Raw genomic sequence first — 26,267 nt, forward strand, 5'->3', positions numbered from 1 at the left:
TTAAATAATATTGGTAAGTGATTAATAATGCTGAAAGTCGCTTTTCTGACGAAAAGTGCAGATACCGGTTCTGCTACTCGGTATAAATGCGTACCGATGAAGTATCCCAGAAAATTATAATAAGTGTGAGAATATTACTAGAATGATATATAGGACTTGTAAAAACAAGTTTTAAGTCAAAATAACGAGAACTGGTGCCAGATCAGATACTGGCTATGGAAAATCGCGTACCAAAAAGGTGTTGCGAAAAATAAAATAAAAATATGATAAATCTTAGAAAAATGAGTAGGTTCATAATCCTAAGTTTGGGATTAAAATGCTAGGCGTAGAATTTAGCACTAATACTATGTGATTAAAACTAATTAAACTATATATAGGTGTGCACAAGTTTCTAGGTCAGAAACTTAACATTCTCTACGTGAGAATTTGTTGAGTGTGAGCTGCCACCTTCTTCCTTTGGCTCTCTTGCATGAAAACTCTCCCAAGTCACCTCATTTACCATGGATTCTTCTCTTTAAGCCTTGTAAACACTTAGAGGTGTGTATTTGGAGGGTGAAAGCCTTTATCTTTCTGAGTTGTGAGCACTGTCTTAGGAGGCTTTTGGGGCTGAGTTCCCTTGCTTGGGTTGTGGAAGCCATTTTCTTGGTGGTTGGTACTGCAAGAAGCAATATTTGTGAAGAAAAGACCTTGCTTGCTTGGTATTTTCGTGCCTTTGTGAAGTCAGAACTGTAGAGGCAGTGTGGTGAGATCCAAGAGCCACTGTTGCTCTGTTTTAAGCTTGGGTAAGTGTCATCAACCTTGAACATGAGTTTCCTTAGTTAAAAATGAAGCCTAGATGCATGTAATGGATTAAAGTTGATAACTTAAGGTTGGGTAAAGTTAAACACACCTAGAAATGCATGTTTAAGCTTCTGTAATCGTGAAATGAACCACCTTTGGATTGATATCTCGCGAAATGCAGAATCTGGGTTCTGCCGCGAAATATCCGGATATTGGGTTAGAGATATCCGGATATTGGGTTAGAAATATCCGGATATGGAGTTCTGAATATCCGAATATTGCAAGACAGATATCCAGATATTGATATCCGGATATGCCCCCGACAAATATCCAATTATTCTGGGTTTTCGAAGAACAGTAACGGTACTGTTCATACATAACTGAGTTATGGGTTTGTGGACCCTAGATTGTGGAAGTTGAACTTCTGTAATGATTAAGTTAAGTCAGAATCAATGGATTAAGGGCTTGTGGCTTTGTGAGAAGCCTTAAGACTTGGAACGCAAAGGAAAGACGTTGTCTTTATATCGTATGCTTGTAGCGTATAAATATTGATGTTGTTATTGGTCCTAACAGATTGTGATTGTGCTGTGTATGGACCTTGAGCTTGTGTGGACTCTTGGCTTGGATAGCTAGCTTGCAAGGTAAGCTTTTGTGTCCTCGGTTTAGCTGTTGTTTGTTCCACCATGTCCCATGGGGGGATTGTTATATGCATGATGTGTTTTCATGTATTGTTTTGCTGAAATTCTATTGAATTGTTAAGTGCAAATGCGATGTGATATGTATGTGGTGTTTCTCTTAGACAAGAAGCCATGGGGTGGTCTTGTGGGCGGGTACAGCATGGGCGTGTACTTATGTGGGTAATAGACGTTTTCCTGTATTTCTCTGATCAGTAGAATAGTTATAACACACATGACATGAATATTGCTGCATTCCACTGATTTTGGAACTGATATTGAATTACTGCTTTTAGAACTTATATTGCACATGCAAGTGAGCTTGGGGTGGAAGATCCTTGAGGACCCCTTGTCTTACTGAGATTTCTGTTTAGAGATCTCGCCCCACGTTTGGGGCACCATTTCAGGTTCAGGTAATGTGGGAGTTGAGACCTCTAGCGCCAGGAGGCCGAAGCTTAGCTGATTGAATGCTATTATGATGATTTTGCTGGATGCTGACATTGCTTTATCTTTACTGTTATATTATTTGATTGAGACTACTCTTGGGCGCTATTGCCTTATTTGGTGAGCATGGGGATTGTCCATGCCACATTGACTTGACTTTATGTTTTAGTAGTTTCAAGTTGTAATTAATAATGTATCAGGATATTGTCTGAACTACGTGTTGTAGTTTCGTGACTTAGATACTCACATCTATGATATGAGGTATTTCAGTTAGTTGTTGGATTACAATCACATACAGGCGATATTTTGTAATTGGATTTTAATAATCAACTTGGCTAAGTATAATGACGTCATAATTGAAGGTAAAAAGTTATTCCGCATTTTTATATTAAGTGTGGCTTAATACGATGACATGTTAACAAATCGGGTTAACACGGGGTGTCACAGTTTCTCACCAAAATTTCGTATCTTGGGCCTTTGGGCCCATGGTTACCATAAAGAGGCTTGAAACAGAAACTATGGACTATAAGGAAAGGAGCAAATCAGCCGCAAAAGTTTCCTATTTGATTACTTTGTATTTTTCTTTTTTAGGAAACCATGGATTAAGGTTTATATTATAATTAATCGCCTTAAATGTATGATTGGATGATTTATATGATTGATAACATGCTTTATTGCGATAACATGACATATAGAATATGTGGTGCCATATTGTTGCATAACTTGTATGATTACATGAGCATAGTAGCTATTATGTCTTCAGCGACTAGTATGATAGTTATTATAAGATTATTTGGATTTTAAATTATCCTAAAAAAAATTAATTAATAATTATTATGATTTTTGTTAAAAATCTGGATTAATAATTGAATTAATTAATTTTGGATAATTAACATCAAGGCAAATAATCGTTATGAGAATTATTTTGATTTCAAATTATCCTCATAAATGATAATTATTATGATTGTTGCAATCTAGATTAATAATTAAATCAGCTATTTGGATGATTTAAAATCTAGAAAAATAATTAAGAAAATTTCCTAAGAGAATTATTTTATTTTGCGAGTAATTTGTTGGTCTACTAAAATGGTCATGTGTTAAACACACGCTGCATACCACAATCATCAACTCTTCAACTACTGGTTCCTCCTGATAATATTCCCCACTCATCTCATCTTTACATTTGTCTTCCTCTAATAACAGGTCCTCTTCTCCTGTCACTTCTTCCACAACCTCCTGAATGACATCAATCCTAAAACAATCATCCACATCAACAGGATGTTTGATGGCTTCAAACACATCAATTGTAACTATCTCTTCATTCACCCTTAGCATTGGTTTCCCTTGTTCAACATCAATCAGGGATCTAGCAGTTGCTAAAAATGGCCTCCCTAGAAGTAGAGGGCTTTCAGTATCTTCCTTTTCCATATCAAGAATCACAAAGTCAACTGGAAAAATGAACTTATCCACCTTAACCAGAACATCTTCTAGCACCCCTTCTGGTCTCTTGATGGATCTATCTGCTAGATGCTGAATAAGATTGGTATCCTTCAATGTGTTGATTCCCAAAGCTCTACGTACGGTCAATGGCATCAAGTTTATGCTGACCCCTAAATCACAAAGTTCCTTCCCTACTTCCACATTTCCAATGGCAATAGGAATGCTGAAACTTCCTGGGTCTTTTAACTTTGGAGGAAGCTTCTTTTGGATCAGGGCACTACACTCTTCTGTTAAGGCCACAGTCTCACCATCCTTCAGTTTCCTCTTCTTAGACAGAAGATCCTTCATGAATTTGGCATAGTGAGACATGTTCTCCAAGGCCTCAGCAAACGGAATGTTAATCTGCAACTTCTTAAAAATATCCAAAAACCTTGCATAGTGCTGCTTCTGGATTTCCTGCTTCAATCGTTGAGGATAAGGCACTTTAGCATATGGAGATAGGTTGATAGGCTGGTCCTGCTTGTCAGCCATCTTCTTCTTCTCCCACTTCATCAACTTCTTGGGTGAAGAACTTTTTTCAACCACTACCTCTTCTTCTTTCTTCTTTTCCTCAACCTTCTCTTTTTCACTTTTTTCAACTACAACATCTTCAACAACAACTTCCTCCTCATTTTCCTTTTCTCCCACTTTCTTCTCTTCCACTTTCTTATTAACCGGTTGAAGCACAAGTCCACTTCTTGTAGTTATGGACTTACAGTGCTCCTTTGGATTCACCATGGTATCACCAGGGAACTTTCCCTGTGGCCTCTCAGATATCTGTCTAGACAACTAGCCAATTTGTGTCTCCAAATTCCGGATGGATGCTTCCTGGTTCCTGAATGCTGCCTTGGTCTCTTGCATGAAAGCAGAAATTTCTTCCCTGAAAGAATTTGACCCGTGAATATAATCTTGAGTAGTCTTTGATAACTGGGCAAAAGCTTTCTCCCATGCAGTAGTATCACCTTGTTGTGATGAGTGTGTTGGAGGAGGATGTAGTGGAGCATTCCACTGATGGTTGGAACTGTAACTGAACCCTGGGTGTTGATTCTTATTCTTCCATGGTGGAACATAAACATTTCGCCCCTATTTGTTGTAGTTACTCTGATCATACCATACTCCATTAACCTCTACTTGTTCAGCAGGTCCTCCATAATCACACTCATCAGTAACATGGCTTTTCCCACAAATGGCACACACAGAATTAGTGTCCACGGAAGCAACCTTATGAGAAGAAAGCTGCTTGGTGAGAGCATCTAGTTGTTGTTGTTGTTGTTGTTGTTGTTGTTTCTGCACTTGCTGCATCTGATCGTTCTTGGCTAACAAAGCATCATAGCCATCAAGCTTAATAATTCATGTTCTTCTGTCATTCATCGGAGCATTGTCAAACTCCTAAGATGCTAGGGACTCAAAGATGTCAAGGGCTTCCTGAGGGGTTTTGGTTGTCAATGAACCACCAGCTGTGGCATTCACCAATGTCCTGGTGTTGGTTGTCAACCCTTGGAAGAATATTGCTGCTTGATTCCACACTTCTATACCATGTTGTGGACATTTCCTCAAAAGTGTCTTGAACCTCTCCCAGGCCTCATAGATAGACTGTGACTCTTTTTGCTTGAATCATGTGATCTCATCCTTCAACTCTGCCCTCTTGGATGCTGAAAAGAATCTTGCCAAGAATTTGGTCTGCAGATCATCCCAAGTTGTAATACTTCCTTGTGGTAGTGACTGTAACCATCTCCTGGCATCATCCTTCAGTGAATGAGTAAAAAGCCTCAATAGAATGGCATCTCTGGTCACTCCATTGATTTTCACAGTATCACTCAACAACAAAAAATTCTCAATGTGCAGGTACGAATCTTCTGCACTGGTCCCAGCAAACTGTTCCTTCTGCACCAACTGTACTAGTGCAGGCTTCAATTCGAAATTGTTGTGTTCCACTGTAGGTCTAACCACAGTTCCAATGGGTGGAATGACAACGGGAGTCATATAATCTCCCAGTGTCCTCTGTGGTGGTTGCAGATGATTCTCTGCCATAATCTCTTCCTGAACTGTTATACTTGGTTCACCCCTTTCTTGTATCTGTCTTCTTCTGGCTGCCCTCCTGTTCTTTCTGATTGTCCTTTCTAATTCTAGGTCAAACAATAAAGAATTTGGATCAATAGTACCTCGCATACACCAAAATTAAAATGGAACAAAAATTCATACAAAAATATAAAATGCTGAAAATAAAAGATTCAATCTCAAACACTAATGGTGTATGTCAATGTTGAAGAACAAATCCCCGGTAACAGCGCCAAAAACTTGTTGTAGATTTAGCAAGTGTACTAGTCAAAAAAGTAATAAAATGATGAGTAAAGATCGTTCCCATGAGGATTTGTGTCAAGCACTGATTAACCATATGTACTTAAGTTGAATCAACCAAAAGTTCTTTAATTGCATTGATTTCTTGTCACCAGAAATTTAATTTGAATTGCATAAAAGCTAGATAAACAAATAGAATGTGATTATAATTTAAACAAGTAGCCATATGTCAATTTCCCTCAAGCATGAATTTATGGATGAACTAATTTCCATAATGAATTACCTACTATGTGATGTCACTACAAAAAAATAATTGTTTAGCCACATTTAAAAACGTGGCTAAACAGCGTAAAAAAACGTGGCTAAATAAAGCAACCACACTTTCTATGAATGTGGCTAATAATGGCGTTGCAATATTTTAGCTACATTTATTGTCTTAGTTGGCCACATTTAGTTAGAGTGTGATAGCATTAATTTAGCTACGGTTTTCTTTGTGTTGAGCACGGTTTAACCGTGGCTAGTTTAATGATATTTTTAAAAAAAATTACTACTAACCACAATGAAATAGGGTTATTTTTTGTACCCAAAAAAAAATTAGGGCTATTTTTTATTTATTTTCTGAATATTTTAGCAATAATAGCAATAATATTGAAAACAAATTGAAAAGAAATAATAGTTTTAAAAAGACCTACCAAAAGTTAAATATATATTATCATCAAGTCCTATAAAAATCATCTTATAAATTAAACTATTGTCAAACTTGTCCAAAACCAAATTAAAACATATATAATAGGACCTATAAGTATTATAGATGTATTATCCTTTTTTCAGTATGTTTTAGCCTCACTTAACAAGAAATTGGCAATCTTTTCTGCTAAATTCTCTATGTCCCTTAAGTTTCTCTCCCTCATAAAGCTTCTTTTGACGACCTCTGGATTCAACGGGGAAGCGCCTCAACAGGAAAAACAACCTGCATTTTTACAAGCAAGTTAGTGTTCAATGACATAAAAGAATGTTGCCATCCGAAAGATGATAGCTTACCTTCCACCATACAACAAAAATCCAAGAGCAGCACAAAATGATATAACTGCAAACGAACATTAAAACAAAGTTCATAATACTAAACAACTATATATGGTAAGTTTTCGAGTAGTAAATACTTCATTGTACACATTCTCTCTAGCTTTTAATTTTAAGATCATTTTTATATGTTTTAATATTCTAAACAGTACAATGTCAACACGAAATACACAAGGACAAGATGAAATATGATTTTTGATGAGAGAAATAACCTGCAAGGAAGATTTAGCAGTTTCTATGCCAGTGGTTGTTCTGCTTACACTCATGTAAATCTAGAGGCAGGCCTAATATTATCAGGGTGAGAAGATTAAAAAAAATCATCAAATTAAGAAAACTTGCTATTTTAAGGACTAGAATGGTGGACAAGGAGATCAAACATGTATAAAGTAAATAAATCCATTGGCAATAAAATATACAAGCCTAAGTTTCTGTATGGGCTCACTTCTTGCCTGAAATTCATTTGAGGCACAAGAACAGAATATAGTTTAAATTAATAAAAAATGACTGATATTGTGGTTCTCCCAAAGAAAGTAAATATACCTGATGATATATCTCAACCCAGAACAAGACAAGTAATGCATACGTAGAGAAAAACAGAAGACTAGGAACCTCCATTAGCACTTGCTCCAATGTTATAACATATTGTTAACACATATTAGTTCAAGTAGAAGATGTAATTTCTAATTAGAAAAAAGATAGGTTGACTCACTCTGTATACTTCTGAAATATGAGATCCAAAAACCTTGAATTCTTACATCAACATAACAACCCTAATAGCCATCAACATTAATTAAATTAATAGACATAATAATTATAGCAATAAATAATAACTACATAAGATTGATTAAACAGTAATCAAAATTAAATAAATTGAGGTTACATTCATTCCGATTCAGGAGTCTATTCTGATTATTCTTTTCATCTAATAAATAACATAATAATAGATAAAGCGATCAATGTTCATGTGGGAGATAAAATTATCTCCTATACACATAAATGAAAAAGAAAATATGAGCCATACACACTTTTATATGCATATAAGAGATAAAATTATCTCTAAAATATAAGAGATATTAAACCCACGGATAAAATAGAAAAATAAAATAAAAAATAAAAAAGACAAAGTAAATTAAAGTTGCGACTTATGAGTTGAGTGGTTGTTCAACTCCAAGAGACACATCCTTTGCATACTTTATTTCTTTGTACTTGTATTTGTGCCAACTTTTACGGTTTGTGCTTTGTACTATTAATTATTCAAGAGTCCTACTAGTTAAATATATTCTTTCTTTTCTCCTAACTATCCATCCAATCCCTCCCGAGTTAACATATGCATGTCAGTTATAATACATGAAAAGTAAGTAGCATAAGCAAATTAACTATTAAAGGTATAATAGAATTTTATTTTCTAGGAAATATTGAAGAAAGGCTGAGGTGTTCTGAAGAGAAAGGAATATACTTAGGGGAAGCGAACAAGGTAAAGAAGCATAAAAAAACACAGGTGATGCAAAAATTCATAAAGAGAAAGCTTATGCTACTTGAGGGGACGATCTAAATCTTTTTAGGAAAGGGGACCTGGGGATCAACAGGTCCTATTAATTGGAATATGTTATTAGTAATTGTAACCAAATACTATAAATTGCAAGCTCAACAGGTATAGAAAGAAAACACAACTTCAATGAACGAATATTTTGTGTGAAGTAGAACACAAATTGTTTCTGCAAGTTTAGAAGCATACCTTGCCCACAACTCATGAATCTAATAGCCAATTTACTGGTACGCCAAACTCCCTGTACCGTGAAATTCCCTTATCTCTTGTCCGTAACAGCGCATATATGCTTTGCTCTACTTTAAAAATAAAACAAAACAAGATGAAAGTGTTGGGTTTATAAATAAACTTCATGCTATACTTAAAGAGAACTGCAGGGAACACATTCACCAAGAAACATCAAACTAAACGAGTATATGTCGCAAGAGAAGACAAAGAAAGCATACGGTAAATGTGTCTTTTAACTTTTATGAGGAGTTTCTTCAAACACCTTATATGCATGGCTGATTAATGCATATTTAGTACAAAGAATGTTAAGCTCGGCCACAATGAAACTATTATGGGCAAGGCCCACTCAAACACTGTGAATGCAATTGTGTAGTTGAGATCTTACTGCAACAAGATTCCAATAGCTTCGCCGAACAATTTTGGACTTAAAACCACATCATTAACTCCCAACGAACAATCACTATACAAAATTCAATAAAAAGCAAAATAAAAATGATCCAATTCTAAAATAAAACAAAAAATTAGAGAAACTAGCACTAAAAAAAACCTAAAATAAAAAATTATCTTCATTTTATCTTGTATTCTGATCTGACCAAGCAAACATGATCATAAACCAAAATGGAGAAGATCAATTAATCAAAAGAAGTAAATGAAACTCTACTAACCTAGATTGTAAGAGATTTGATAAGGTCTGAAAGCTAATGGGAAAAAAGGATTACAGAAGGGGTTTGTTAGAGCATGAAATTTGGGAGATGAAAAAATTTTTATGGAAGGAGGGTTTGGGCTCCGTTACTTAAGCCCGTGTAAGAGGTAGCTTCTTTACTAAATTTGCCACATGTGATACAAATGTGGGGAAGTCGATGTCCTTAATCGTTGGTTTTTTTGTAGTGTGTTGATCAACCTTTTTCTTATCATCAAGATGTAATGTCTTACTACCCTGATTGATACATTAATAAGAAACCCCAATGTCTTGGTGATTCCCTTCTTAATACATGCATTAATTACTAAGATCTTAAGATCACATCAGAATCCTAGCATCAATGTCTTGACTACTAGAACACTGATGATGAAGTTGTCAAAAATAGAAACAATGTAAACATGTCTGTTCTACACTATTCCTTTAACATGAAGAATTAATCAAGACAACTTTATACAATCACATAAAAGATAAACAAAATATCTAATTAACCATTCATAAATTCACACTTGAGTTCCATTGAATCAGACTACAAAGGACTCTACTAAGACATAATTGAAATACAAACAAGAAAAGAAGAAAGATCAAACTCCATTGTCATGATGGTTGAGTCTTCAATCTTCAAGTAAAATTACATAAGATGTACTAACTATTACAAAACTACTCCTAAGAATTTGGAAAGTAAGAGAGAGAAATCAGATCAGAGGATCTGAGAGGAGAGATAGATAGGATGGATGATATATCAGAATGTGAAGGCCCTTGCCTTTTATAGTGTTACAAATTACAACTGAAAACTAACATGGGCGCGCTAAAACGTTCATTAATGGGCGTTTTAGCGTCTATGTTTGACGGATGCCCAACTGCTTTTAACTGATTCCAACGCTACAACGTTTGACTTGGGCATTTTAGCGTTCGAGACCAGAGAATTTTTCTAACAGCAGAGCGCTAAAACGTTAATGTTGGACATTTTAGCGCCCAAGACCAGCAACTTTTGTCCTCAGATTGCAGCAGCGCGCTAAAACGTTAATGTTGGACGTTTTAGCGCCCAAGACTAGCAACTTTTGTCCTCAGATTGCAGCAGCGCGCTAAAACGTTCTGTGTGAACGTTTTAGCGCTCAACACTTAGGCACTCTCCCTTTCTTCAGAATCTTCTTCCTTCTCTCTGCTGCTTCTTGAGCTTCATTTCCCTACAAGACAGTGTAAATTTTCAACAAGGCTTTCAAAACTTGTACTTGAGAGATTTCCAGGACATTAACCTCTTTTTCATCCAATTAATCACACAAATTGATACTAATTCATGCTGAAAACCTGATGAACTAGGGGTTTATCAGGTACATTGTTTAAATAGTCTTTATTACCTTTATTCTATACCCCTAAATTTATTATATTGAATGGAAAGGATGATAAACAAGAACTTTTACCAAAGAAATAAAAATTTCAAATGAAACATAACTTTGACTTTTGTGATTGAGTCACATTACCTCAAGTAGGAAACATGTTTTAGTTAAAAGAGGGACTGAAAGTTCAAGAATCTTTTAAACTAAAAGCTACATGTTAGTCCTATTTGGAAGGTAAAATGGCCAAGCAATCATACAAGGGGCCAACATGATTTGTGCAACTATTCAATTGGAACTGGTACATACTAATGTATGTGGACCAATTAGCGTTCAAACCAGAAGAGGTGATGAGTACTTCATTATATGAATGTTTACTCTGGATTTGGACAGATAAACCAAGGGCACCATAAGTCTAACGCTTTTGGAAATTTCAAAGAGGTTTAATTCTGAGGCAGAAAAGCATGTAGATGTTCAAATCAAAACACTTTGGTCTGGCTAAAGTGTTGGCTACCTGTCTGGTAAGTCCAAGTCTTACCTGACTTAAGAGGGGATAGTTTTCGTAACTGTCAACTCTAAGAACGCGTTACTTGAATGAAGTTGCAGTATGCAAAAATCAAACATTTTTAGACTTGGTGAAGATCATGTTCAGTTAATTCATCTTTGCCAATGATGTTCAGTTAATATCAAAATGCAGTAAATCAAATGGAGATGCAGAAAGTGTGGGGTTTAAAATGAAGGGAAGCCATTTTTCTTGGCTAGGGGACATATGGAACAATGATGACAAACATGCAAGTTATCAGAAAATCCTAAAGAACATTTCATTAATTTAAAACATTTCTAGAGAGATGACCAAGTCGAGAGTGCCATAGTATAAGGTCTTGAACATTTAGGGAAAAACATAGGGGATGGGAAATGTCAACAACGGGAAGAAGACATTTACTATCCAAAATATAGAGATCGCCACATCGTTTAGCAATCCCAATCATTTGAGCCGAAACACGGTCCTGAAGAAAACAATAAGAGGAGGAAAAATTAGCAATGACAGGGGAGTCTCTGGTTAATACACCTATCGACAAAAGGTTGAAGAAAAAAGTAGGAACAGAGCGAACATTAAGAAGATAAAGAGAGGCAGACAAAAGCACAGAATCAACAGCAGAGACAACGACCGAAGATCCATTAGGAAGAACAAAAGATGAACTTGCAGGAGAAGAATATCGAAACAAGTCAGTAGTGATACACACATGGTGCGTAGTGTAACAGCCCCAAACCCTGTTGCATGATATTGTCCACTTTGCCCCGCGCACAAGCACCGTCGAGCTGACGGTTTTACGTTTCGGGTTACCCCCAAAAGGCCTCCTACAAGGAAAGGTATCCACACCCTTATTTAAGGCATGCTTCGTTCCCCTCTCCAACTGATGTGGGACATTACATCCTCCCCCATTGGGAATATAGCGTCCCCGCTGTACACACCGGTCTAGGGCCAGGCTCTGATACCAAATGTAACAGCCCCAAACCCTGTTGCAGGATATTGTCCGCTTTGCCTCGCGCACAAGCACCGTCGAGCTCATGGTTTTACGTTTCGGGTTACCCCCAAAAGGCCTCATACAAGGAAAGGTATCCACACCCTTATTTAAGGCATGCTTCGTTCCCCTCTCCAACCGATGTGGGACATTACATCGCACCAGTATCGAGTATCCAACAAGACGAAGGAAAAGGAAATGAAGGCTTACCACTAAAACTCGCCACGGAAGGGGACGTTTCAGCAACAGAAGGAGAAACCGAAGATGACACAAAACTCTGATGTGGAAGAGAAAACAAATGATTATACTGTGTGGGTGTGAAGGCAAGGGGAGCATTTGCAGCAGAGAGATTAGGTTTTGAAGGTATTTCAGGGTGAAATTTGGTAGTAGGTTTGGGTGTGGATTGTGGATCACGGGTCATGCAATGGACCGATTGAAGTGAATGGGCATGAGGTGAGGGTGAATAGTTAATGGGTCTGGGAGACTTAGGTTTGTAACCCGGTGGATACCCGTGAAGTTTGAAGCACTTCTCACGTGTATGACCAGATAAATGGCAGTAGGTGCACATTGGGCGTGGATGGCGTTGAGCAGCGATGGCCATGGATGCCGGAGAAGAATTAGTAATTTAATGCATCAATGGAGTATCCGGAACAACAGGAACTGATAAAGACACTGAGAGTTGACGCTGGCGCTCCTCTTGAAGGATCATGGAGAAAACCTTTGCAAGAGAAGGCAATGGATCAAGCAGTAAAATCTGAGCACGGAAGCAGAGAATGAATCATTTAGTCCAATTAAGAACTGTATAATATGATCTTGGTCATTTTTGGAAATCATCTGGCAAAGAGTACCACAAGTGCATCGCGGAAGAAGAAGATAATCATGAAGCTCGTCTTAAAGAGACTTCAATTTAGTGTAATAACTGGTGATATCAAGGGAACCCTAACATAGAGAAGAAATTTGCTGCTTCAATTGAAAAGTTCTAGATCCATTTGCCTGCGAATATCGAGTCTTCAAATCGGACCAAACTTCATAAGCATTTGAAAAATATAAAAGACTATCAGCTATATCCTTGGCAATAGAATTCAACAACCACGAAATGACCATGGAATTACATCGATTCCAAGCTAAAAAAAGAAGATCAGTAGACGAAGGTCGAAGTAAAGAACCATCCATGAACGCCAACTTATTCTTGGCAGTCAGAGCAAGAGTCATTGCTCGAATCCATGAATTAAAATTAGATCCAGAAAAGGGTATGGGTAACAAGAACCAAACCCGAATGATCACCACTCTGCAAAAGTAAAGACTAGACGAATCGTCCATAGATGCAGAGGATCCAGATGAGGCTTCAGTCGGAGATGGACGGGCAATGCTGTTATTGTGGCAAGCCATGAGAGAAGCAAGGGCTAGAAGAAAACATCTGATACCATATTAGTTTCAGAAAAGCATAAACGTGAAGAAGAAGAAAACTGAATCCTCTTTTGATTGATAGTTAAAAAGAGTAATACAATGCCAAGAGTATATATCAGTAACTAATAGCCAAAACAGAAAGGCCAAAAACAAACTTCCTAACAGAAAGTACACATGCAAGCATAAGGCACGGAAATACACACCTCTCACTAAAACAGAAAAACAACCAACACAATAAAAAAATAAAAATATATTAATAAATCTCAATTTTGGTTGGGGTGGGGAACCATTGTTGTTCAATGTCGTCATGTGTAACTGAAAATCTGAGGGTATGTCGTTAGTAGACTCTGGCGTGTGGTCTATGGCTATGCAATTTGGGGTCAATTAGTAGTGAAAAGAATCCTAGATTTCCGGTTCAAGGCCATATAAAGGAAATATTTAATATGCTCCAGGCTCTTGTATGATTCAGTGGTTCAAGCCAATGAAAATTAAGTATTTTCTGACTTGCTTTTGTGGAGGAGAGAGAAATTTGGTTTTTTCTACAAGTGGCAGCTCCTTAATGGAAGGAGTAAGTGTGCTAGGACTACTACAAATGCTCTCTACATAACACAGTTCTGATAGATCTAAGATTTTTGGATGGTGTATATGATTATGTGTTCTGATAGATCTAAGATTTTTGGATGGTGTATATGATTATGAAATACCAAATAATAATAGAATCAAAAGGGTAAATGAGCGTACCTTATTAAGTTATCACAAAATTGGAGAAAATGAGGAACTTTATACTATGGTCTTCTTCTCTATCGCTTTGGCAACCATTGCGAGGGGAGAGCACATGACACACATAATCCAACTCTAGGATGAATAGATTAGAGAAAGTAGCTAGCCAGAAACCCCTAACCAAAATAGTCTGTGTCTATTGAGTCCAACCATCATGAAAACTAAGATCACATCAAAGCCTACACAATTAGGCCAAATCTAATCAAATGCTATTAGCTCAAAAACACAACATGATCACAATGGACTCGGTCAAATAACTAACCGAATTAGAATATTTTTAACCTTAAAAAATTGAAATACTAAATCATAATTAACTAATGAAGCCCACGTATTTGAAAACTTCTAACAAGTTCAACTTGCTCTGGTACCATATAGGAAACGGGGTACTATATTTTAAAACCCAAATATACTACCTAAAAATAAGAATAGAATTTTCCTAAATAAGGAAATAGTTCGAATATTGAAACTATTTATTTCAATAATTCCTGAAAAAAAATTATAACAACAACACTTTGATTATGATCATTTCACTAGAATTTGAAATAATATGCAGTATCGTAAATCACAAAAACTTATAATTTATTCTGTTTATGTAACCAAAATCGAAAATAATGTTCGAGAGATATTTGTAATCTCGGCTCAAGTCAACAATCCCAAAAAATTAGATCAATGACAGAAAAAGTGAGGAACACTACTCTCGTGGAACGTTACCTATAATTTCAAAAGGATAACTGTCTTGCTTTTTCTAAATTATAATTTTTTACGAGATAATGGTTTTACTTTTCTATTTTCTTTAATAAAGAGTCAAATTATGAATATTGTAAATAAATATATGTTGGGAAGAATTTCTCATAAAGTGAAATAAGAAAAAATCCAATTCCAAATAATGAATCGATTTGAATATTCCCATTGTTTTGGAGAACATAATATTAATGTATTCTTAAAGAGAAAAACAAATTTTCTTGTATAAGACCAATTATTGGCGGACTTAAGAATTCAAAGTAAGGAGACAAGTGACAAATAATACTATAATAGAAAGGAATTAGCCCTAAGTCATCCAACCCCGAGTCCCGAGATGCTAGCACACAAGCCCAAAATAGGGGATGTATTGGATTCGGATTTCAAAGGATTATTTTTAGACAAAAAATCTATTGGTATTCAATTAAAATTTTAAAGGATTAAAAAAAAGTCATATGGTATTCGATTAGGATTTTAAAAGATTATTTCAGAGTCCTTCCAAATTCGTTAGTATTCAATCAGGATTCTAAACAAAGAAAAAATAATTTTGTGGTATTCAAAATCTAATGATTTTAATAGATTTTCTATCGGTGTGCATTTCGTGAAACTTATTAGTGAGAAATATAAATACGATGCCTTCCTCACAATCTCTCCCTAACCCTACGATTTCTTGAGATTTCTATATTACAATGTTTCTTCTTTTTTTGGTGCGGGTTGACCTGCTCGAAATCAGATTTCACCAAGGGAGCTTCATCAAAGATAAAAAATAATATATTTTTGAGCGATTTTCATCACAAAATAAGCCAGAAACAACAAACCAACAAGACTAATATAATCCATATCAAAAACAATAGGATTTTTAGAGCTTTTGTAAGTTTAAAAATAATTTTTCAAGCTATGAGTTGTGTTTTTTCTTGGCACATAAATGTATGATTTTTGTATTAAAAACAACATAAAATAGTGAAAAAAACAACATGGGAACTAAAATCCTCAAACCAATTTTTATTTTACATCAATTAAACAATATCAATTTAAAGAAATCTCCAAAGCAATACATTTATGAACGAAATTCATTCGCTATAGAAAACGATTTCAAATTTTTTTGGTGTCAATAGATAACTAAAGCCTTGTTTTCAAAAGCCCCAAAGCAATTTAAGGTTTCAATGTATCGATTGAAAATAATTAGAGAAATTTTCTAAACTTTTCATGAAATAAAACCCAAAAATTCAGATTCAAAAATTTCTTAGAATACTCAATGAAAAGCATATGATATAAGATTAGAAAACTCTCATCACGTAAAACAAAAATCCCAGGGTTTTCAAGATAAATTGCAAAAATTCCCAAACGAAATTTTATCATGAAATCTATATTCTATATGCAAATTTAGAATTATTTTAATAAATAAAAAAATTGGGTCATATTATCATATATGCATAGCTTTGATACCAAATGAAGAAAATAATTTATAACCCATTGGTCAAACACAAGAGCAGGAACGAGAAAATGCTAATACGTGAAGGACTAATATAGCTTTAGATATGTGAAGAGTTGTTACTTAGTAATTTTGAATGTTTGTTAAAATTTATATTAGATTTCACTTTTTTTTATTAATATCATTGTATTTCTTTGTTATGTTTTTATTGACTCGTGTAATTTTGAATGTTTGTTAAAAATTCACATGATTTTTAAAAATTTTATAAATCCATATTGTCCTTTCAAATATCATAAATTATATTAAAATCTCTTAAAATCCAATCTTATGAAATCTTGATTGTAAAAAAAGTCTTTAAGGTTTCTCCAATTCTAAATAATTTTTAAAATCTATAAGATTTTTTTATCTAAAAAAAAAGTCTTTTAAAATCCCAATCCAATGATCCCTTAGGCTTTGTTTGGGAGTTGGTTTTAGGAGGAAAATGAAAGAAAAATGTGGCTTTTAGTAAGCCCTTTCCTTGTTTGAGTTTAAAAAAACGTGTAGAAGAAATTGGGAAGTTTTACTAAACCCTCCAAAACCCTCCTTCTTCTTAAAATTAAAGTTCTCCCAATTTGGGGGCTTTAAGGGGAGAAATATCAACAATTACTTATCTACCCTTAGCATTAAAATTTGAAAACAATATAAATGTGAATCATTTTTAAATGTGTCATTATTATAAAAGTCTCAAATACCAACAGAATTTACCGACGAAAATATTTCGTCAAAAATAGTGATAATTTTTTTGATGAAAATCATATACATCAAAAATTTTCCATCAAAACTAAAGACGAAACAAGATTTTGCTTTAATCACTAACATTCATTATTAATAGAATGTAAATTTCGTGGAAACTTTCAACGAAAATATTTCCGTCCAGAATTTTGACGAAACATATTTCCATCGAAAAGTTTTGACATAAAACAAGTACGTCAAAATTTTTTATGAAAAACATTTCCATCAAAATTTTCCACAAATATTTTCAACGAAAAATATTTCCATCAAAATTTGTGACAAAAAACACATTTCAGTAAAAAAATTTGACGAAATTTTTTTTTATCAAAATTGTTTACGGAATCTAAATTTCGTCAAAATATTTCACAAAAGAACATATTCATCGAAATTTTTTACGAAACACATTTTCATCGAAAATTTTTTACGGAAAAAAATTTCAATAAAATTCTTTACAGAATTCAAATTCCTTCGAAAGTTTTCGATGAAAACATTTTCGTTAAACTTTTTGACAAAAAAACAATTCTGTCGTAATTTTTAACGAAACACATTTTCATCGATAAAAAATTGTGAAGGAAAAAATATTCTGACAAAATTCTTTGCAGAATCTAAATTTTGTCGAAAGTTTCAAAGGAAACATCTCCCTCAAAATTTTTGACAAAACAATTTTCGTTGAAACTTTCGTCAAAACTCATTTCCATCAAAATTTTGAACGGAAAACATTCTATCAAAATTTTTGACGAAATTTGATAAACCCATGGTCTACCATGTTTTTATGCTAAATTCTACAAGAATTACATGGTAGATTGCATGGAATTCAAGGTGTTATATGATAAAATCATAAAGATTTGAAAATTGAGCGAATGTTTTGATATCTTGCTTAATTTGAAGGTAAATCCACAAGATTTGGTGCTAAGAAGTGATAAAGGAATCATAACAAAGATTTGAAGCTCAATCTGTCAGCCCAATCTGCAAGATCTTAAATAAAAACATAAACAAATCAAGATTTGATTGGGAATTGATAGAGATTCATAGGGAGATTTGATGAAGAATTAAAAGATATGACTTCAAAGGTTATAAATATGGAGCTTGGGGTCAATGGAATTAACTAATTCACAGACACACCAAGGAATTACACAGAGACCCAAGGGAGGAATCCTGTTGCGAAGCGTTGGAGCACTGAGGAACCAAGTCAACATCATACAAATGGAGGCTTGGGGAACTATTTTCTTTCTTATTGCTTTTGAATTCAGTATGCTAGGCTAAGTTTTTCTGTAGTTAGAGGTAGATGGAACCCAATTGAATAGATTTATCCGTCTTTGATGTTTTCTATGAGTTTACTCCTTATAGATTGATTTAGGGGAATTGTATGAAAAATAGGGATGTTAGTGCATGAACCCTGATTTGATAAATTTATCACAATCCTTGTGATCTAGGGATAGACATAGGGAAATTGTGCAATCTTTAAATTCTTGATCTTAATGCATGTTTTCTTGGGGAATAATCGGGGAACTAGAGTTCTTTTAAGATTACATAGATTTAGGGTAACAAGGAATTGAGCCCTAATTAACTTAGAAAGAATTGATTGGCATTATATTAAGAACAGATTCTTGACAGTTTAATTCATAGCATATAGAGGATATTGGGGGAAGTCGAAACCCTAGCTACGCTTGTTTTTTAAATTCTTAATCAATCAATCATCTTTTCAATTGTTCTTTTTCATTCTGAATTTTTATTTACATGTTATTAATTGTTTTTAATTTCCCTTCTCTTCATCTCAATCTTTGTTGTCCAACTAAATCGGTTTTAGCGAACTAGTGCTTGAAAACCAATCCTCGTGGGAACGATCTCGTACTCAGTACACTTTTATTACTTTTACGACCGGTGCACTTGCCGAAGTCGCAACAAGTTTTTGGCGCCGTTGCCGGGGATTGGATCCTTCAACATTAGAAGTAACTAAAAACTGTTTGGATTGGACATTTTAATTTTCTGCACTTAAAAAATTCAGCATCAATTTTCTGCATATTTTGCATTCATTAATTTTCTGCATTTTTTTGTATTTTTTTTCTTTTTTGTTTGCAATTTTCTGTGTTTCTGCACATCTTTTCAATCTTAGTTTATGCGAGGTACTCTTAATCCGCGAATCTTGCAGTTTGATCATGAGATTGAAAAGACAGAAAGAAAACTCAGAAAAAGCGCGAAATAAAGAAAAGAAAAAGAAGCATCAAGCTCGACGGAACCAAAGAAAGAAACGATGGCTGACAACAACGCAATTCAGAATCCTCCAAGGACTTTGTTAGACCAACCGTGGATGCTAACAACTTCGAGCTCAAGCCAGCACTGCTGCAACTAATTCAAAAGGATCAGTTCGCTGGAGGAAGCACGGAAGACCCCTACATTCATCTTGATAACTTCCTGCTCTACTGTGATACATTAAAGATGAATGGAGTCTCACGTGACGCCATTTTGCTTAGACTATTTCCATGCTCACTGAAGGATGAAGCAAGAGCTTGGCTGCAGTCACTGCCTGAAGGAAGCATCACCAACTGGGGCGACTTAGCAATGAAGTTCTTGGCCAGATTCTTCTCAGCTTCAAAGATGGCAAGGCTCAAAGCAGAAATCACTTCTTTTGAACTAAAAGAAAGTGAAACCTTGTATGAAGCATGGGAAAGATTTAAGGGACTACTCCGAAAGTGTCCCCAACATGGTATTGAAACATGGGAGACAGGAAAAATCTTCTTCCAAGGAATGACGCCAAGCACAATAACCTTGGTGAATGCTGCAGCAGGAGGATCATTGAAAACAAAAACTCCAGAAGAAGCGCTAGAACTGTTAGAATCTTTAGCCTCTCAGGAGTATGACAATGCTCTAGCACCACAAAGGAGAGCGAGAATCATGAAGCTTGAAGGCTATGGTGCAATATTGGCTCAGAATGAACAAATACGTCAAATTAATAAAAAACAACAAGCACAATTAGATGCTCTTACAAAGTAATTTAATATTTCTCAAGTTTCTTCTGTTAGTAATTCTAAAGTTACTTGTGGTATTTGTGCAAGTGCTCATGCAACTAAAGATTGTGACTATATGAGGACACCTGAAAATGCTGAAGTCAACGGAATCTGGTATGATTAAAGAACCAGAACAACACAGGGAGGAACCAATATGGGAATAACTATAATCAAGGGTGGAAAAATCCTAACCAACACCCTGGGTTTCGTTACAAGTCAAACCATCAGTTGAACCCTCCTCTGCCACTGCAACAACAGCCCCCGCCTCAAGGCAACACTTCAGAGTGGGAGAAAGCCTTCGCACAACTCTCTAAGACCACTTCAGACTATATTCAAGGTGCAAATGCTTTCAGGGAGGATACATCTGCATTCATGAAAGAGACCAGATCAGAAATCTGGAATCAAGAAACTTCCATAAGAAATTTGTAAACTCAGATTGGCCAGTTATCAAGGCAATTTGCTGAGAGAGCTAAGGGTACCTTTCCAAGAGAAACTGTCATTAATTCTAGAGAGCACTGCAATGCAATTACCACATGAAGTTGGATAATGATTCAACCTATAGAGGAGCAGCCTGAAGAAGAGAAGAATGATGGAAAAGCATCAGTTGAAGAAGAGAAGCAAGAAAAGGCAAAGGATACTATTAAAGTTGACAAGGGCAATCCTGAAAAAGTTGAAAGGAAATTATTTAAACGGGAGAAGAAAAAAAAAGCTCAAGAAAGACAAGACAAGCCCTTAGATCTCTCCCCATATGCTCGAATCCCTTATCCTCAGAGATTAAAGAACGAGATTCAGAAGCAACAGTATTCAAAGTTTCTAGACATATTCAAGAGGTTGCAGATCAACATTCCTTTTGTCTAAGCTTTAGAGAACAAGCCCAACTATGCAAGGTTCATGAAGGATCTATTATCAAGGAAGCGTAAGTTGCGGGAATGTGAGATGGTAAATTTGACAGAAGGATGTAATGCTATCATCCAAAAGAAGTTAACTACCAAAGTCAAGGATCCAGTGAGTTTTAGCATTCAATGCACTATAGGCAAAGTGGAAGTGGGCAACGTTTTATGTGATCTTGGAGCTAGCGTCCATGTCATGCCACTCTCCATGATGAAGAAGCTGGGGATTACTGAAGTGAAGCCCACAAGAACAATAGTGCAACTGGCTGACCGCTCTTCAAAGCAAGCTTATGGCATCATTGAGGATATATTGGTCAAGGTAGACAAATTCATCATTCCTGTTGATTTTGTCATCCTTGATATTGAAGAAGACACCATTATTCCTATGATTTTTGGAATACCCTTCTTGGCAACTTCAGGGGCACTGATTGATGTACTTAAGGGTGAGTTGATCTTACGGGTAGACGGAGAGCAAGCAATTTTCAAGTTCTTTGATAAAGAAAATTCTCCACCTGAAGTTCAATCGGAAGATCAAGTATACTATATTATTGAAAAGAAAGGTGAAGAAGAACACAATAAGGAGTCTTCTCAAGAAAGTAAGCCTAAAGTTAAAATGAAGAAGCCCAGGAGCGAGGAAAAACATATAAATACCAAATTCAAAGTTCTTGAGGCTACTGTATCTCACTCATATGCACAAGGGCACTATGGTAGGACACAATTTATGAATGATGGAGCTTGGATATCACCAAGCTCATGCTTTGAGCCCCCATGAAAATCAGGTACGCCAGGCTCGTGACGTTAAACAAACGCTAATGGGTAGGCAAACCCACATTTTACTGTTTTATTTTAATTTCACTGTTTTAGTTATTTTTACTTTGAATTAAATAAAGAAAAAAATAAAAAAAAAAGATAAGAGAAGGTGTTGAGACTAATGGCTATCATTGAGTGAATTTTACAGGTGAAGAAAAGGGAACAAACAACAAGAGAGGGACTAGTTGTTTTTATTTCTCGACGCGTTTTCTTTTTAGATTTAAATTTGTTGCTGAGGTCAACAACATTTAAAAATGGGAATGGGGAACGCGCAATTCATCTAAGCACAATTAAATAAGCTGGAGAAACTTCATGAGCATACACAAAATATTCGGCTAAAACAGGGAACTATCTCAAATCCTTTCTCCTTTGATTTAGCTTAATTCTTTTTGAATTGAATTTTTAATATTTAGTTTATTTTGAAAAACCCCAAGCCATTGTTTTGTGAAAATTCTGAAAATTTTACTCAGTGCTTTTAAATGGAAAATGGCAGGAATTTGAATCAGTGATTGATTCAGAGCATGATGATGCACTCATATAAATTTTCATAATGAGCATCAATGTAATGATTTTCATGATTTATTGAATATTCTCTTTAGTGATGAAATTTTTTGAGATGAGGAATAGGAAAATTACTGTGCATTCATAGCCGTGAGGTTTTGAGCCTATACACAAAATTTTTATTGAGTGTGCATCCCACTGTATGAAATACTCTAGAACTTGCTTTGTTTCTTGCTTGAATTGGTATGTGATATATTTTATGGATATGATTAAGGCATGTTCTTTCTTTAAACTAGATGGCCAAATACCAACCATTGCTAACATTCCTTAGTTAAACCCTTTTGAGCCTAGGCCTGTTTATTCTTTGAAAACCTATGAAGATGAATAAGCCAATTTCCATATAAATCCTCACCTTATTTGAGATTAACTTTTAGATTTGAATTGAGGAACAAATGCTAATTAATTGATTACATAAATTGTGATGTATGAGAGTACATGGAAGAAAGGCAAAAGCTAAGGAAGTAAGGTTGGTTAGAATGAAAAAGAAACAAAGAAAGAAAAGGAAAATTTCTCAGAAAGAGGAAAAAGAAAAGAAGTCAAAAGAAAGAAGAAAACTTGTTCTGAGAAAAGAGAATGACAAACAAGATAAAAGTTCAAAAGAAAAAGAAGAACAATGGACCAAAAAGAAGGAGAAAGTTGTTTACAAATTGTTAAACGATTACATTTATTCGTCTTTGAATCTGGATTTTAATCTTGGAGCTCATTCTCTAAATTTTCCCTTCCTTCAACCATGCCAAGTTATAACCCTAAACAAGACCTCTTGATCTGTTGGATATGTCACAATAACCATGGAGAGCGAGAATATAAGCAAGCCTATAGTAGTGTTGATTCAGTGGGATACGAGTGAAACACCAACCCTCTAAACAGTTGAGTGTGAGTGAATTGAATTCCTAGTGATGGAGTGTTTTAGGAAATTTTTCTTATTCTTGATCTTAAGAAATTTTGTTGCAGCTTTTAACTAATGAATTATGAATCTTGTTAATTGATGTATCATTCCTTAGAGTTTGAATGCTCTGTAATCATGTATCTGATTGAGTCATTCCTGTGAAAATTTCATGCAATTGAGGATTCAGATTCCTACTCCCTATTCCCCTAGTTTTATTCTGATTGATTGCTGAGGACAACAATATTCAAATCTCAAAATGTTTGATAAACCATTAGTTTACCATGTTTTTATGCTAAATTCTACAAGAATTACATGGTAGATTGCATGGAATTCAAGATGTTATATGATAAAATCATAAAGATTTGAAAATTGAGCTAATGTTTTGATATCTTGCTTATTTTGAAGGTAAATCCATAAGATTTGGTGCTAAGAAGTGATAAAGGAATCATAACAAAGATTTGAAGCTCAATCTGTCAGCCCAATCTGCAGGATCTTAAATAAAAATAGAAACAAGTCAAGATTTGATTGGGAATTGATAGAGATTCATAGGGATATTTGATGAAGAATTAAAAGATATGTCTTCAAAGGTTATAAATAGGGAGCTTGGGGTCAATGGAATTAACCAATTCACAGACACACCAAGGAATTACACAGAGACCCAAGGGAGGGATCCTGTTGCGGAGCGTTAGATCACTGAGGAACCAAGTCAACATCACACCAATGGAGGCTTGGGGAACTATTTTCTTTCTTATTGCTTTTGAATTCAGTATGCTAGGCTAAGTTTTTCTGTAGTTAGGGGTAGATGGAACCCAATTGATTCCTTATGTTTATGAAATAAATTGTCTCTGAATTCTTCTCTTTTTATATTTGAATAGATTTATCTCTCTTTAATGCTTTCTATGAGTTTGTTCCTTATAGATTGATTTAGGAGAATTGTATGACAATAGGGATGTTGGTGCATGAACCCTGATTTGATAAATTTATCACAATCCTTGTGATCTAGGGATAGACATAGACCAATTGTGCAATCTTTAAATTTTTGATCTTAATGCATGTTTTCTTGGGGAATAATCGGGGAACTAGAGTTCTTTCAAGATCACATAGATTTGAGGTAACAAGGAAATAAGCCTAATTAACTTAGAAAGAATTGATTGACATTATATTAAGAACAGATTCTTGACAGTTTATTTCAAAGCATATAGAGGAGATTGGAGGAAGTCAAAACCTTAACTACGCTTGTTTTTTAAATTCTTAATCAATCAATCATCTTTTCAATTGTTCTTTTTAATTCTGAATTTCTATTTACATGTTATTAATTATTTTTAATTTCACTTCTCTTCATCTCAATCTTTGTTGTACAACTAAATCGTTGCTAGTGAACTAGTACTTGAAAACCAATCCTCGTGGGAACGATCTCGTACTCGGTACACTTTTATTACTTTTACGACCGATGCACTTGCCGAAGTCGCAACAAAATTCTTTTTCATTTAAAACATTTGATGGAGGAAATCATTTTCGTCAAAACTTTTGACAGAAACTAAATTTTGATAGAAAAATTATTTTTGTAAAAATTTACATCAAAGAAAATATTTCGTCGCTTTTTGACGTAAAAATAATTTTGTGACGAAATTTTTCGTCATTTGCAACGTAGAAATTTAATCGAAAATATGATCTTTTTTAGTATTGTGAAAAATACATAAATAATTTTGTTAAAAAATTTAAATTTTATTTAATTTGTAAAATATAATAAATATCTTAATTTTAAGAAAAGGTAAAATGGTGAAAATATCTCATTAACCCTCCATTTTTCTCCCTTACCATTTTTTTAAACTCCCAAATAAAGGAAGGGAATACCCTTCACTTTCCTTCCCTTCGTTCCCCTCCCTCCCCCTAGGATCCCCTTCCTTCCTTTCCCCTCCAAACTCCCAAACAAAGCCTTACAAAAAATAGCCAAATGAAACTCCAACCAGCCGCAATCAAAGCTCAGTTGCATGGAAACCCAATCCCCCCACAAGTCCAAGCTAAGAATGAAGTGTTTCTAGCCCCTATGCACCCTGTCGCATCATTATCTCCTCAAGCAAGGCCAATGCCAACACCGAAACATGCTCAAGAGATGCAACCCCCCAATGACTCCTAAAAATTATTTGTCTTATATGTTGCGAAATCGGCAAGTATACCGATCGTTCCAAGTACTAAAGTGATAAGAAAGATCGTTTCCTCGAGGATTAATGCACCAATTATTATTCTAACTCCTCCCCTTAATTTGGAAAATTCGATATAATGGAAACAATAGAATTCGAATTAAAATTAAAAGCAATAATAAGCAAAAGTATTCACTAATAATCAAGAACGTCAAAGAAGGTATGAGTAAATAATATAAAGAGACTGCAGCCAGGATGCACTTCACCTCTGATCCTCCCTTATAGTTCTAAATTAAATTTTAAAATTAACTAATTCATTAGCTCAGACAATTCATCTTTTCCCTATTAAATAGTTGAACCCTAATGTCTTAGTGTATTCAACCCTTTAACCCAATTAAATTCCTAGTGTCCTAGTAATCCCTCTTGAATTAAGCATTAAGTGGATGAATTTAACAGTCTGCAATCTATGTAAGCCTATGTCTAGACCATGCACAGATTGTTATTCCCCTATGGGTTAACATGAAACCCAAAATTTTTCCTACTGGAACTCCAAACGCACATTTTATCGGGTTCAGTCGAATGCAATATTTCCTAAGCTTTTGAAATGTCTACTCCAGATCTCGGACATGGTTCGTCATGTAAAACGACTTAACGATCATATCATCAATGTATACTTCTACATTCTTACCCAGTTGATCTTCAAACACTTTGTTCATCATTCTCTGGTATGTAGCTCCAGAGTTTTTGAGCCCAAACGACATCA

At 35.0% G+C, this 26,267-nt stretch overlaps 1 protein-coding gene, 1 long non-coding RNA gene and 2 other non-coding genes across 4 annotated transcripts; 1 reads left to right on the plus strand and 3 right to left on the minus strand.

The window, feature by feature from the left end:
• Positions 1 to 792: 792 nt before the first annotated feature.
• Positions 793 to 3,869, minus strand: LOC133308946 (uncharacterized). Its single transcript, XM_061509676.1, has 2 exons — positions 3,015 to 3,869; positions 793 to 831 (listed from the first exon to the last, which is right to left on the minus strand). Exons 1-2 carry the CDS (start codon positions 3,867 to 3,869, stop codon positions 793 to 795), a joined length of 894 nt encoding a protein of 297 aa, XP_061365660.1.
• A 1,039-nt stretch (positions 3,870 to 4,908) lies between these two features.
• On the plus strand, positions 4,909 to 5,016 carry LOC133308950 (small nucleolar RNA R71). The gene has a single exon (XR_009751248.1). It is a non-coding gene; the product is annotated as a small nucleolar RNA R71 (small nucleolar RNA).
• Positions 5,017 to 6,450: 1,434 nt separating this feature from the next.
• LOC133308947 (uncharacterized) lies at positions 6,451 to 9,276 on the minus strand. Its single transcript, XR_009751245.1, has 6 exons — positions 9,195 to 9,276; positions 8,491 to 8,597; positions 7,465 to 7,525; positions 6,968 to 7,039; positions 6,717 to 6,762; positions 6,451 to 6,645 (listed from the first exon to the last, which is right to left on the minus strand). It is a non-coding gene; the product is annotated as an uncharacterized LOC133308947 (long non-coding RNA).
• Positions 9,277 to 19,812: 10,536 nt separating this feature from the next.
• Positions 19,813 to 19,919, minus strand: LOC133308948 (small nucleolar RNA R71). Its single transcript, XR_009751246.1, has one exon. It is a non-coding gene; the product is annotated as a small nucleolar RNA R71 (small nucleolar RNA).
• Positions 19,920 to 26,267: the final 6,348 nt, after the last annotated feature.

The sequence above is a fragment of the Gastrolobium bilobum genome, unplaced genomic scaffold (assembly GCF_033153095.1).
Source record: "Gastrolobium bilobum isolate Gb01-03AN ecotype WA unplaced genomic scaffold, APGP_CSIRO_Gbil_v1 utg139411, whole genome shotgun sequence".
In the NCBI taxonomy this organism is placed as follows: domain Eukaryota; kingdom Viridiplantae; phylum Streptophyta; class Magnoliopsida; order Fabales; family Fabaceae; genus Gastrolobium; species Gastrolobium bilobum.

Coding starts and splice junctions, on each gene's coding strand:
- LOC133308946 (XM_061509676.1), bottom strand. CDS start 3,869: ATGGCTGACAAGCAGGACCAGCCTATCAACCTATCTCCATATGCTAAA. Junction 832..3,014: donor TTGAAGAGTTGATGATTGTG/GTATGCAGCGTG, acceptor ACATGCATCTAG/GCTTCATTTTTAACTAAGGA.